This window comes from Impatiens glandulifera, chromosome 9 (assembly GCF_907164915.1).
Source record: "Impatiens glandulifera chromosome 9, dImpGla2.1, whole genome shotgun sequence".
NCBI classification, from domain to species: Eukaryota; Viridiplantae; Streptophyta; class Magnoliopsida; order Ericales; family Balsaminaceae; genus Impatiens; species Impatiens glandulifera.
This window is the reverse complement of record NC_061870.1, coordinates 37,529,936-37,543,712: the sequence shown is the minus strand read 5'-3', so window position 1 is coordinate 37,543,712 and position 13,777 is coordinate 37,529,936. Positions and strand designations below refer to the sequence as shown.

General features: G+C 25.4%; 1 protein-coding gene across 1 annotated transcript; it reads right to left on the bottom strand.

Annotated features, from left to right (window-relative positions):
* Positions 1–30: 30 nt before the first annotated feature.
* Positions 31–2,313, bottom strand: LOC124914019 (transcription elongation factor SPT4 homolog 2-like). Its single transcript, XM_047454476.1, has 5 exons — positions 2,159–2,313; positions 1,905–1,996; positions 997–1,052; positions 830–891; positions 31–275 (listed from the first exon to the last, which is right to left on the bottom strand). Exons 1-5 carry the CDS (start codon positions 2,243–2,245, stop codon positions 225–227), a joined length of 348 nt encoding a protein of 115 aa, XP_047310432.1. The 5' UTR covers positions 2,246–2,313; the 3' UTR covers positions 31–224.
* Between the last annotated feature and the right edge of the window lie 11,464 nt (positions 2,314–13,777).

Sequence of the window (13,777 nt, the reverse complement as noted above, 5' to 3'; positions counted from 1 at the left end):
GAAATCTTACAACAGCCCTTTTTGTTGTGGAGATGAAAAGTCTCCTCCAGGAAAATAAAATAAAAGTTGTAAATTCTTGAGAATCAACTTGAGATAATTGCAGGATTAACAAAAGACTTTCTCATAGTTATGTTTCTAATTAACTACACATCACAGGAATATCTAAACAAGTGAACTAACTTAGTAGACACACAAGTGTTTCCATTGAGCATTAGAGTGTTGGATCATTGGCGTTTTGGAGGAACATATGGCATGCGCTCCTCTTCACACAGATTCTGCAACCCAGATTAACAAAGTGATTAGTAGTAGTAGTATCATTTGAGGAAAATATTAGAGCACAAGTACATATCATCCATCATCTTTAATATTAAGGGAGTTGTAGCAGAAGAACTAAATAACTTAACACATAAAAGTGAGCCCACGCGAACACAAATACAAACATTTGAAGTGTAGGGGCAATATGTCTGAAGGTATGAAAAATGCAGAGACAAAATAAGATGTGGACTGGGATGCTATTCTTCTCTCCATCAGTGTGGGAATGTTTTTTGTTTTCTTGATTAATATTTAATTCAGAATATATAAGCAACAAAATACAAAACTGATCATCACAAAAAAAATAATAAGTTCAACAAATTCAGAAATAGGACTCCCGGATCTTAAGCAGGGACATTTTCATCTAATTTTAACATGTTCGGGGCTTATTGATACATCTATGAATCAATAGAGTATTTTATCTTTTCCAAAGTTTTACTAAGGTCATATGCATAAATGTCATTCACATGCATTTGGTAAAGAAGTAACGAGTTTCAAGGGAATGCAAGACTGAAACCTGCATATCCTCTGGGAGTGCTTCAGAGACAGCAAGAGTGTAACAACCTGGGGCAAATCTTGCTGTACAAGGATTAACAATTTATAGTCAACATGAGTACTTACAAAGAAAAGAATGAGTACCCAAAATCGAATAGAATGAAGCAAGAAAAGACAATATATGCATACCAATTCGTAGCCAACGTGCAGACCAACTTCTACTAGGATCCATGACTGAGATAATCCTGTAAATATATCCCAGATGAGAGCCAATTGCACAAGTATATTATATTAGCCATTGGTAAAGGATAAGGATACTACATTTCCTATTCGAACATACATAAATGAATAACAAAGGAAGAAGCTAATTAATTTTGCTTGTTTAACTTGCACATGACTTATTTTACAAGTGGAACTTTAAAGAGTGACTCAAATCATTTCCCCCTGCTACTTTTGGTGATTGATCAATGAGAGGATCATAAGAGTTACAACTGCAAGTTTTGAAGATAGGAACAAATTAGTGTTTGGTTCCGATGATTTGCCTGTGGATTAGAATGTGAGGAAGAAAATGGCTGTCAAATAAGAGGATTGAGAACAATCTTGTTAAAGACGGGATCTTGTGTTTCACCACTAAGAGAGGGATGGGGCCACCATGGTTTTGACGCAAATAGCATTTTTTTAGGAGAGATAAGATGCACAGGTCAACTTTGGCGATAATGAATCCATTGAATAATCCTTTTCTGCAGGATCACAAAGGAGCTGGAGTACTGTCTCACCAGTAGGGATTTAATTGTGCAAAACTTTTATTGAACAGGGTAAAAAAAAGGCACCAATAGAAAACCGTTAGGAATTGAAGATCTAAATGACACCTCCCGTATTTTTTTCCAAGGAAATTACCAACATTTTCTCTAACCTAACTTGTCAACCAGAACTAGAAGTGAATCAATAATTCTTCTATCACGATATTTAATTTGCAGTAAACAAATTCATTGCACACAATTCTTACAAGGATACCATTATAGCCTTGTCACGTGTACACCATATTCTGATACTGAAGAAAAGAAGAAGTTGTACAGAAAGGAAAACCAAGAAAGTACCCAGTGAAATTAGGAGTTGTGCAATCCGCAATACGTTCAGCATCTTCATCCATCTTAAAGAAAGAGCAGTTTTCGCATCCTGATTCCCTAAACTATCAACATAAATTTGAAGAAAAAATAAAAATATATATTATTTATTAATGCAAAGGCAATAGAAAAGACATAGTTGTAAAGCAGAGTGATGGTAACTATACTAGATAATATATACACGGGCATCATATTGAAGAAAGCAAACAGGAAAAGGCAAAGGAAACCTGGTCGTATGTTTTGACAAGCCTGCAACGAAGGCATGCCCTTAGCTCATGGCCGAAACTGGTTGGTATTTGGGCTGCGTTTGCCATCCCTTTCTTTTTTGTTCTCCTTTTGTGCTCTCTTCAAAGAAACTGAAAGAACACAACAATCAAAGTCATTTATAACAGATTCACTGCATCACAGTAACTTAATAATGTCTATTTCATCAATAGGTAGTGTTATTACACCGCTTCTCATTTCCTTGCTGGCCCAACTGAATTAATTACCCATCATCTTATTCTAGGATTAGACACTAATTATTATCTTGTAACATAAAGATAGGTTATTCATTGTTTAAAATGTTGCTTCTCTTTTCGAATTGTCATAGTTTTTTTTGGGTGAAACAATCTTGGCATCATTCAGTTCATCCATTGTCTATCTATACATGTTAGAAACAACTCTCCACGTAAGAAAAATAGATTGATCCTCTGCTGATCTGTGTTCGTCATTACTTGATAAAATACTATAACTAGTTTCCCGAGTCTCCATCTCCTTTTTAACAGTCATAGTAGCAAAACATCATAAAAATGACCTAAATAGGATAGTAAATCATCAAATACCTGTGGTATGAAGAAAAAGTTACCACAAAAATTTATCTCAAATAACAACATAAGCACGGTCCTGTCTTTTAGTCCATTTCAAAGATAGTCAATTGAAAGAAAACAAATCAATTTTTAACATGAATTACATTACAGAAAACAACTTCTTTTCATACAATTGGTTTTATTTTGTCTTAACAATTAGCAAGCAGCTTATGCCATTATTATTTACGTTTGTTTAACCTAATTCCTAATTTATAAACTAACATACTAATTACTAAGTAGTCTAAGTTTACTAACCTAACATTATTAACATACTAAATTACTAATAGATAAAACTGTCAGACTAATATATTAAAAATTAAGAAATTAATCCGAAAAACAATGAATCGACGCCCAAAAATTGACTCGTAGTCGTAAAAATAGATCAAAATGGTACCTGAAGTCTAGAGTCTGGACGACGGTTGATTCGGCTTAACCACTGGACAACTGGCCGGAGATCGTGCGACTGCCGTGGGTCTGCCCTGCCGCGGTCTGAAGACTGGTTTGAAGAATATAGGTCTAGCTAGAGAAGGAGAAGAAGCCACGAACTAATCTACTTTCTTTTGAAAAAGAATCACCGAATAATCTACTGCGAAGAAATAAAATAAATAAATAAACAAATAGAAAAGGGTGGGCCTGTAGAGATGGGCTGTAGAAATTGGGATATGGGTTGGGTTCCGGATTGTTTTTGTTTTTAAAGGAATTTATACTCTAACTTTTAGGAAATAGTATAGTTTGAATCTGATTAGGTCTGCGGTGTACCCAAGAAAAACAATTAAAAAAATACGGTAGAAATTGATATAACCCACTAATTTCTTAATTTAATTCGTAATTTTCTATTATTTGTTTTAAACCAATTTAAAAAAAATTAAGATAACTCAAACTCTAATTCATAGGTCTCCAATAGCCAAATTTGGAAAATGTTATATACGAGTTGTAGTTGGAGCTGGATCTGGATTTAGGTTTGAATAAAAAAAAGATTTATTTAAAATTTCTTATTTGAATATTAATTTAAATAAAATAATGCTCTAAAATTAATAAATTTAATAGTATTTATATATTCAAACTCAGCTCCACTCTAATTATAGGTGTTTTAATATTGTTTTAAACAATATCATATTTTTGTAATACTTTACTTCTTTTTTTCTTATAAAGAATTATTTCAAAATTCTATTAGTTAACAAATGACAACAAAAAATCATAGAGTATTAAAGATTCATCTTATAAATCTATAATATGGAGGCTTGGATGAGTTTTTTTTTTCTACTTCCTTATGTGTTTGAGTATGTTATATTAAAGTCCACATCTTCTCATTGAGTGGTTAATGAAAATAAATCTCTATATTGAGTATTAAAATAAAATGAATTTATAAAATATAGATTATGGGTAATAGGAACTAAAAGCCAGAGCAAACTCAACTGATGTCATCCGATTCTTTAAAATAATGAATGAAAAGTTTCTCGTCAAAACCTAATTTTAGACAAATGTAAAGTATAAGGGTTAATTATTAAAGGATAGTAAAATATCGGGTTTGATTGGGTTTATTAAGGTTATTTGAGATTCTCCAAATGATCAAGAACCCTATATAATCTACTACTAAACCCATTTTATATTTTTAAATAGTCTAAGAAAATTATTTAAAATAATTAATCACAGACGTCATAACGACCTAAGAACTGATCATAAAACAAACCGATTCATATAAGATGTCGGTAATAGAGCAGGCAGAGCTCTCCTATAATTGACTTTGTGGGATCCCTACTTTAAGAAAGCCACTTGCTTGATATTTGATATATGAACACCAAATTAGGACATTTGATCCTTCAACCAACGACATAATACATTGAGCTCCCTAAAGATTTTTGTTTTAGGAAATATCGATTATTGGTTGATTTTCTCCGCCTCTTTTATAATTCTTCACGAGCCATGGGTCATCATGTTCAAGATCAATCCATAAGATTAGTTGATGTGTTATAAGATAATTATTTGGTTGGTGGACTATATTCATCGTCTTTTTTGTTGAGACACGGAAGCGATACTATATCACATACTTTATGATTGTCCATACTTATAAAATCTAGAGTAAACTCAATAAATGTATAGTATACTATAATATTTAGCTATGCAATTTTAGGACAATGGTTTACAAGATTTGACAGGAATAAAACACAAATTACTTCTTAAAATTGAGGATGAGTAGTGATATATAAAGAAATTGAGTACTCTAACACGTTAATTCATACTAATTTATTATATCGAACTCTGAATAACTTAATCAACCGAACATTATATTAATAATGATAAGATATATGTTATCCACTAGACATACAATTTAGTTAGGTTAGATAAAAACTTTTATTTATTTATGATGGAGATGTATTTTATGATGTATAAGAATTATTTCGATCTAAAATTTGAGATAACGGGTGTAAGGCAAAACTATATTAAATTATATTTATAAGTAATTGTCAATGAAGTTCAAGTTAACAAACTCTAATGACCTGGGACAATTTATACAAATTGAAATCACTTTTAATAAACAGATATGACCAAAATCATGGATCATATATAGATATTTGTACTAACTATTTATTTGCAAAAATAGAAAAGACATATTATTACGTCTCTACGCTTTAAATAAATAGAAATGGAAGTAGAGGATGTTTAGATCATTTTAGCTTTTGTTATATAAAAAAAATAATAAAAGTTAATAAATTATTCCTCTAAACTAAAACTGTAAGCTCACTCCATTTCTTAACAATAAAAACTATTATATAATTTTTTTCTAGGTAGTTGTTAACATTTTAAACTTTGAATCTAACTTGATTCTTTTTATAACTTTATATTTTGTTTAGAATTTACTATTTATATCATATCATTTATTAAATCACTTTTATATATATAAATATATTACGCCTCGTCTGAACTACTTTAATGGTAGTATTTATATTTTCTCTTTCACTCGTAGTATGAAAAAGAAGTGGACTCTAGAAGTCAAACTAATTGAGTTGAAAAATCAAATTGTATCAATTGTTTTAGAGATCGTCCTGCAATGTGAGAGTAATGGATATTTGAAACGGATTGTAAGTTAACCCGCCCATAAACTTTAAACGGTTAAAAATAAAATTTAAAATGCTATCACATTTTTACCGTAATATTTTTTCACAATTTTTTATATTAGCACGAGATACATGCTAGTTTCACTCCACTCAAATCATTAACCAAAATACTAAAATAATATCGGTTTTAAATTAATTATATATATATATATATATATATATATATATATATATATATATATATATATATATATATATATATATATATATATATATATATATATATATATATATATATATATATATATATATATATATATATATATATATATATATATATATATATATATATATATATATATATATATATATCAAACCGAACTAGGTAAGAATCGATAACCATGCACATTAACAACATAAACTTGAAGATTTTTTATTAAAAATACTCATCACCTCGTCAAAATCATTATCAATCATTATTTTTTCTCACTCTAGATTTTTCAAATAATCCAAATCCGAACAAATTCTTTCTTTTTTTTTATCAAAATATTTTATTTTGAACAAAACCCTTTTATAACCAAACAAGCTTATTGTATTAAGTTAAAACCCTCAAATAACCTACACTTTATAAAAAGACATTTAAACTTTGAATTTATACATGGGGAATAAAACATAAGGTTCAACTGTTTTTTTTAGTTGATAGATCTCAGGGTTATTTTATCTAATATGAAATGTTTTTTCAACCTTAATTTATGTTATCTTGAATAATGTTTAAAATATATGATATAAACATTTTTATATTGTTGAAATGGTTTTCCCTTCACCTTTTATTTATCTGTGTTAAAAACAATAGTTGAGTATAATACATTTAAAAAAGAACAGGCCTTGTTCTTGTTCTTGTTCTTGTTCGGTTGGGTTATTTAAATAACGCAACTCACTCAAACATCTTTTCACTCTCTATCTCATCAATCACACCACCTAATTCATTACCCAAAATACTAAAATACCCTATATTTTAAATTATTATTTATTATTTTATTATTATATATTAATATCTTTTAAGTACTTTTACCAAAAATATTCTCACCTTCTCAAAATTATCACCAATCATTATTTATTTCCCCCTCTCTAGATTACTCAATCTGAACAAGGCCCAAGAGTATATAAAAAATTGTCCTAAGGTTAAATAATAATAGAAATGAAGACAAATAACATAGTCCATAGATTGATACACTAAAGATCATAACTAATAATTAAGATCGAGATTGCACCACTCCAACCAATATACAATTCTCCAATTATAATAATGTTTAACATGGGATTAAGATTTAAATAATATATATATGTGAAAGGATGAAATTATATATATATATATATTTAGTGAAAAGTTTGTTGATTGACGTGGCATGTAAATCGGATTAGACTTAGCAGTCGAAACTTAAATAAGAGCTAAAGATGGGAAAGAGTTGATGATCACTTTATTAGAGAGATAGAAATTAAGGTTGGAAAATATACTAAAATGGCAAACAACTGCTCCCAGCAAGTAAACCATCTCTAAGAAGAAAACCCTAGCTACCTAATAATATATTTCCTAGCCGTCCCCATCATCTAATTAATTATTATTTTAATTAATTCAACCCTTTTATATATATATATATATATATATATATATATATATATATATATATATGCCCATTTTTATAATTCTTATAATTAAATTCATCATATCATAATATATACTTGTGCTACAATAAAGCATACCAAAGAAGTTGTATGTATATATATGTTGTTACATCTAATTTAATTTTGAATATGAATAGTACTGATTAAGTATTAATAAAACAAGAGATTCAACAATTAAGTCATGCACCAACCGTGGAATAGAGTTAGTTTTGGGAAAGATTAATTTTAAAATATAATTAATCAATTAATACTCATATCATATATCTATCTATCTGATCATTATAATTATAGTATTTATATCTTTTTACCTAAATAATACTTCTTTCCATAACCAAAACCAACAAGATTATTTTTTAATAAAACATTTTAAAAACTAATTTATTTAATCGATCCAGTACTCATTTACACCATAACATTATACATCTTTTTATATGTACTTTTATTCTTCCTTTTGTCAAGGAGCATCTTGTTTGATGTGGATCATTTGTTTTTTTTTCTGTAAATAATTCTTAATATTATATTGGTAATTTATAAGTTTTGATTTGATGTGTGCGTCTTCTACAACGTATTTTAGTGAAAATAATATAAAATTTTAATTGAAAAAAAAGGGAACTTTATTATTTATTATCTGCCTCTTACGTGGGGCAAGAGAGGTGACCCAATCAGTTATAAGGTTTTTTGCTTAAATTTGGTACTAGGGATTGTGATGTATAACTGTAGCTTGTGGGTCTCTTTTCTCTCTCACACATACGTACTACAATGACCTTTTTTATTACACCTTATTTCATATGATATTTAAATTAATTATTAAAAAAAAAGGTAATTAATTTACGACCGCAAGAGAGTCATTTAATTTAGGGGATGATGATCCGGTAATGAATACCAGAGATCTGGACTGACTTTGGTTTTGAAGTTTGACGGTTTTATTTGTCTTAATGTTCTTGTTCATTGTTTTATTTTTATTTACTTATTTTTATAGTGGATGGGATATTGGTCTCGAGGGTTGATAATTTTTTATAATCTTAAGATTAACAAAATGGTTAGTTATGTTGCCTATCTATATTATCTTAAAAAAAAATGATTTGATTGTAGATGGAAATGAAGAAATCAAACAAGCCCTAAATGGTTTCTCAATGGTCACCAACCAATATTCCTCATCTTCTTCACTATAAAATAGTGCTCATGACTGGCTCTTCTTCCTCCAAACAAATCTTTCTCTCTCTATCTCTAATCTGTCTCTCTCATACATGCATCATCCTTAAACTTTCATGATCATCTCTTTATTAGCAAAATTAAGGGTTTTGTAGAAAATTATAAGGCGTTTGTAGTTTCAAAAATGTTAGCAGATTAGTTTTTCATTGTCCGTTTAGGGTTAGGGTTAATTGTTCCTTTAGCACTCTTGTTTGTTTCTCTCTATCTATCTATTCTCTTCATGATTCGTGTGGTGGGTATGATGATGATGATGAATCCGTACGATTATAAAATGAAAAAGGTGTTGGGCAAATACGGTATTACTGGATTACAGTCAGTTCTTGCCGATGCGGCATCATGAAGATTCACAAAGCAAGAAAAAAGATTAAAATTTCATCTTTCTCTTTTTTCAGTATATGAGAAAAGATGAGAGGTGTGATGTGATGATGATGATGGGTTTCGCTTTTCTGGGCCCTTATCTCTCTCTTTCACATACAAATGGATCTTTGTTTTGGGAATCCTGATGATGCTGCAGCTGCAATTAATGGCTATTTTCACTCCACTTCTTAACCTAACATACAGTACCCCGGCCAGAATCAGGTCATGATCATATATATAATATAGCTGGTTCTTCAGATCGATCTTCAATCAGGTTTGCTAACTAACTAGAGAATATTGATGAACTGTTTAATTGTTGAATGAGTCTAAATAAGTACTTAGCCCTAAGTTTTTGATTATGATTATTATTATTAAGTTTTGTGGGTAAATAAAGAAAAGAAAAAGAAGAAGATAGTACGTAACAGTTAGTGCAAACAGATGGGATCTTGAGTAGGGTATATTATTGTCTGTACTCTTTGATGTTAGACTAGAGAAAGGAAAGGAGAGCTGCTTATTACTACTGCACTGCACACAGTTTAAGATCGATCTCCATCAGGTCCTTTCTCTCTCATGTATCTTCTTTCAGGTGACTTTCATTTCTGTTTTATTCCTTTCTTTTCTAGAAATTAATTATTTAAACACTAATACATCTTAGGATAAGATTATTGTATTTAATTAGTTTTTTACTTTTCTAGGTCATGCCTTGTTTGATTAGATCCGGTTGAGGGCAAATCATCTAGAAGAATGAAGATGTTTCTATTCAAGATCATATATATTCTCAAAAGGTTTATCAAAAGATGTATTTTTTTGTCTATATTTTTGTATTTTTTTCTGTTTAATCCTCAAACTGTTTTTAAATTTTGTATGGTGCAATATATCAATCATTTTGTTATAACTCATATTTTTACTTAAATTTTCAACTAATATATCAAAATACATTTTACTTTAAAAAAATTAATATTAAATATTAATATTCTTAAAAAAAATTACCATATTAATTCAATAACTTGTAATTTCATACAAATAATATTTTTCATTTATTTGTCACTAAGAATTTTCTTTTAACTTGAGATGTTTTAAAAAATATTGAGCAATGATAAATACAAGTAAATGTGCCCCACATTTTACACCCAAAAGATACTCATGTAGGTATATATGGTATATTAACTTTACATTATATGTGGAGTTCATGTTTATTAGGATTTCTCATGGAACATTACAATCTTCTCAATAGGTATGCGTAGAAAGTTAATAAATTAAATGATATGATTAATAATATAAATATTTTAGTTAATAAATTAAATAATGTAATTAATATAAAATTTATAAAATATAGTTAGATTATAGTTGAAGATAAAAAAAAATAAGATACTAAAATTATAGTAAATATAAATTATTTATAAGAATAAAACAATTAAAGTACTATAGATATTTTCATAAACATTTAAGTGATTGTTTTGATATTTGGATAAGTTGGAGCAACATAATACACATGGGAGAGAGTTGAAATTTCACTTATGCTGTTTTTTTTACTCAGAAATAGAAAATGAAATAAAATGAGTGGTTGGATGATGAGTTTCATTTAATTTAATTGAGATTCTCCGATATTCATAAATCATCAATTCTTCTCTTAGTTTAGAGGAATGAATTTCATTCTCACGTAAGTGTAATGCATTTTCTCTTATTCTTTATAATTATAATTATAATATTATATGTTTTTTCTTTTATGATTATATTAGATGTTCTTTTATAATTAAAATAATAATAAATTTTTTAATTTATTTACTTAAATAAATTATTTCAATTATTTAAATAATATTAAAAAATTATTGTAAATAAAATAAAATTTTAATAATAATTACAATAACTAATAATAATAAAATCATTTTTATATACTTAATTATAAATATTATATATTATAATAAAATTATAATAAATTAATTAAAATATAAAAACTTAAAAATAAAATAAGAATTTTATATAAAATAAATATTTAAAAAAAAAAATAAAAAGTTAAATATGAAATGTCTTAATAAAAAAATTATTAAAAAAATATACCATGTAATAATATATGTTATTATATTTATCATTATTAATATATAATATTTTAAAGACTTTATCTTATATTGTTTATATTTGATAGATAATTTTTTTTTCATAAATAGATTTTTTTTTGAATTATTCAACTATTTTTTTTAAGTATTTAAAAAATATATATAGTTAATATGATATGATATTAGATGTTTATATTTTATTAAATTATGACACACTTTAATATTTTATATATTTTAAAGATATAAAAATAAAAATATTTTATATTTTAATAAAATAAAAATATTATCTAATTTTATTTATAAAATAATATTAATAATTTGTCTCTAATAAATCCAAACATTATTAACGTTATTAATTAAATTGAGAAGAATTAATACTCATAACCAAACACTACACTTCTATCTACCCATTCTTATTTCACACATTTGTCCATCTAATTCATATTCATAGTCCTTAATAAATTATTTTAGTTAGTTAAATTTAGATTATTACAAGGTATATTCCATTTAATTAATTAGTTTTTTTAATGAATTTGAAGAAGTTTGAAGTTAGTAAATTATGACACTACATCAAATTAATTAGTTGCATAATATTTACAATAACTCAATTCAACAAATGATTTTTTTTTCTAAAAACAATAACACATGTATCTCAATTAATTGATATTATGTAACATTTTTTTTTGTTAACAAATATATTTAATATTTTCATGATTTAATGAACTAACTAAAAATATATGTTAAATATAAAATTTATTCATGAGATCTCAAATTTATTTATAAACTAAAAATTGATAGAAAAAATAAAAATATTATTGTAGACATTTTATTTTAATTTATATTTAGATCAAAACGATACAAATGATTTTAAGGCCGGTGTAGTAAGGAATAATTATAAATTTAATAATATTTAAAATATAATATTTTTATAATTGAAATAAATTAATATATTTAAATGTATAATATATATTTTAAAACTATAGTCTCAATTATTTTGTTTTTATAAAGTTTAATATATACTAAAAATAAAAATAAAAAATTGCTTAAACATAACAACAACAAAAATGACATGAAAAAAAATAAAAATAAACCGTTCTTAATGAATTATTGAGTTCCTAAATTTGTAAAAATAATGATTAAGGGGTGCTTGGTTCAAATAAAGGAATGAGAATAAGATTGAGATTAATAAATGTGTGGAATGAGAATGAGTATGATTGATAAAAGTGTAGTGTTTGGTTAAGATTTAACCATTCCCATTACCATTGATAACTTTTAAATTTATAAGAGAAAAGTTATAAATATAATTTTGTTATTGATAATGTTTGGATTTATAAGAGAAAAATTATAAATATAATTTGTTATTAAAATTATGATTAATTTTAATTTTATTTTATTAAATTAAAAATATAAAATATTATTATTTTTATAACATAATGTTTAAAATATATAAAATATTTAAGTGACATAATTTAATAAAATATAAACATTTAATATTTTTTTATATTAATTATATTTTTTCAAAATAAAAATACTTATAACAAAAAATGTTGAATATTTCAGTTTTTAAATAATTATAAATAAATAATTATCTATTAAATATAAATAATATAAGACAAAGTCTTTCAAATATTATATACTTTAAATTAAATATAATATTTTATTTAATAATATATTATAACATGGTATAACTTTTTAACAATAACTTTTATTAAAATATTTTATATTTAATTTTTAATATTTTTTTTATATAAAATAGTTATTTTATTTTTAGTTTTATATTTTTATATTTTAATTAATTTATTTTAATTTTATTATCAATATATAATATTTAAAATTAATTATATAAAATTAATTATATTATTTTTAGTTATTGTAATTATTACTAAAATGTTATTTTAAATGATTCCTTAATATTATTTAAATAATTGAAATTATTTATTTATAAATAAATAAAATTTATTATTATGTTAATTATAAAATAACTTATAATATAATTATAAAATATATATGATATTATAATTATAAGAGAGAAAATAGGAGAGTGGAGATAATTGGAGAGAAAGTGTATCGCTATAGAATAAGATTCATTTCTCCGGAGAGGATTGAATAATTTCTGAGTATCCGGGAATCAAATCAATATTCTGTAATTAAAACCACCGACCAAACTTCTCATTTCATTCCCTTTCCCATTTCTAAGTAAAAAAAATCACGTAAAGCATGCCCTAACTTTTCGATATACTCGATAAAAAATCACAGTGTTATAATAATATAATTATAATTAATATGAATCAAACTACTGAAATAATTGAAAATTATATTATAATATATTATTTATTTATATTTGTTATCATAGTCATAAATATCATTTGTTTGTAAATTTTTGTAAATTTATAATTATAAAATATAACATTTCAATAATTGAACTATTAAACACATTTTTTTTTATAATAAAATTCTTCAATAATATAACTTAATATCTTTAAATAAATAATTAATTAATTAATATATTTAAACTTATAAAATAAAATGTATATTTGTAATATTATTTTTAAACCTTTTTTTTAATAAAAATATATATTATTTTAAATGTTTTATATTGCAAATGATAAAAAAACATTGAAAATTACGTTAACTTA

What these genes read in the sequence shown, in the direction of transcription:
- LOC124914019 (XM_047454476.1), bottom strand. Translation starts at nt 2,245, where the DNA reads ATGGCAAACGCAGCCCAAATACCAACCAGTTTCGGCCATGAGCTAAGG. An exon ending in TTGTCAAAACATACGACCAG is followed by an intron (nt 1,997 to 2,158) that starts GTTTCCTTTGCC and finishes TTATGTTGATAG; the next exon opens with TTTAGGGAATCAGGATGCGA. An exon ending in ACAACTCCTAATTTCACTGG is followed by an intron (nt 1,053 to 1,904) that starts GTACTTTCTTGG and finishes ATATATTTACAG; the next exon opens with GATTATCTCAGTCATGGATC.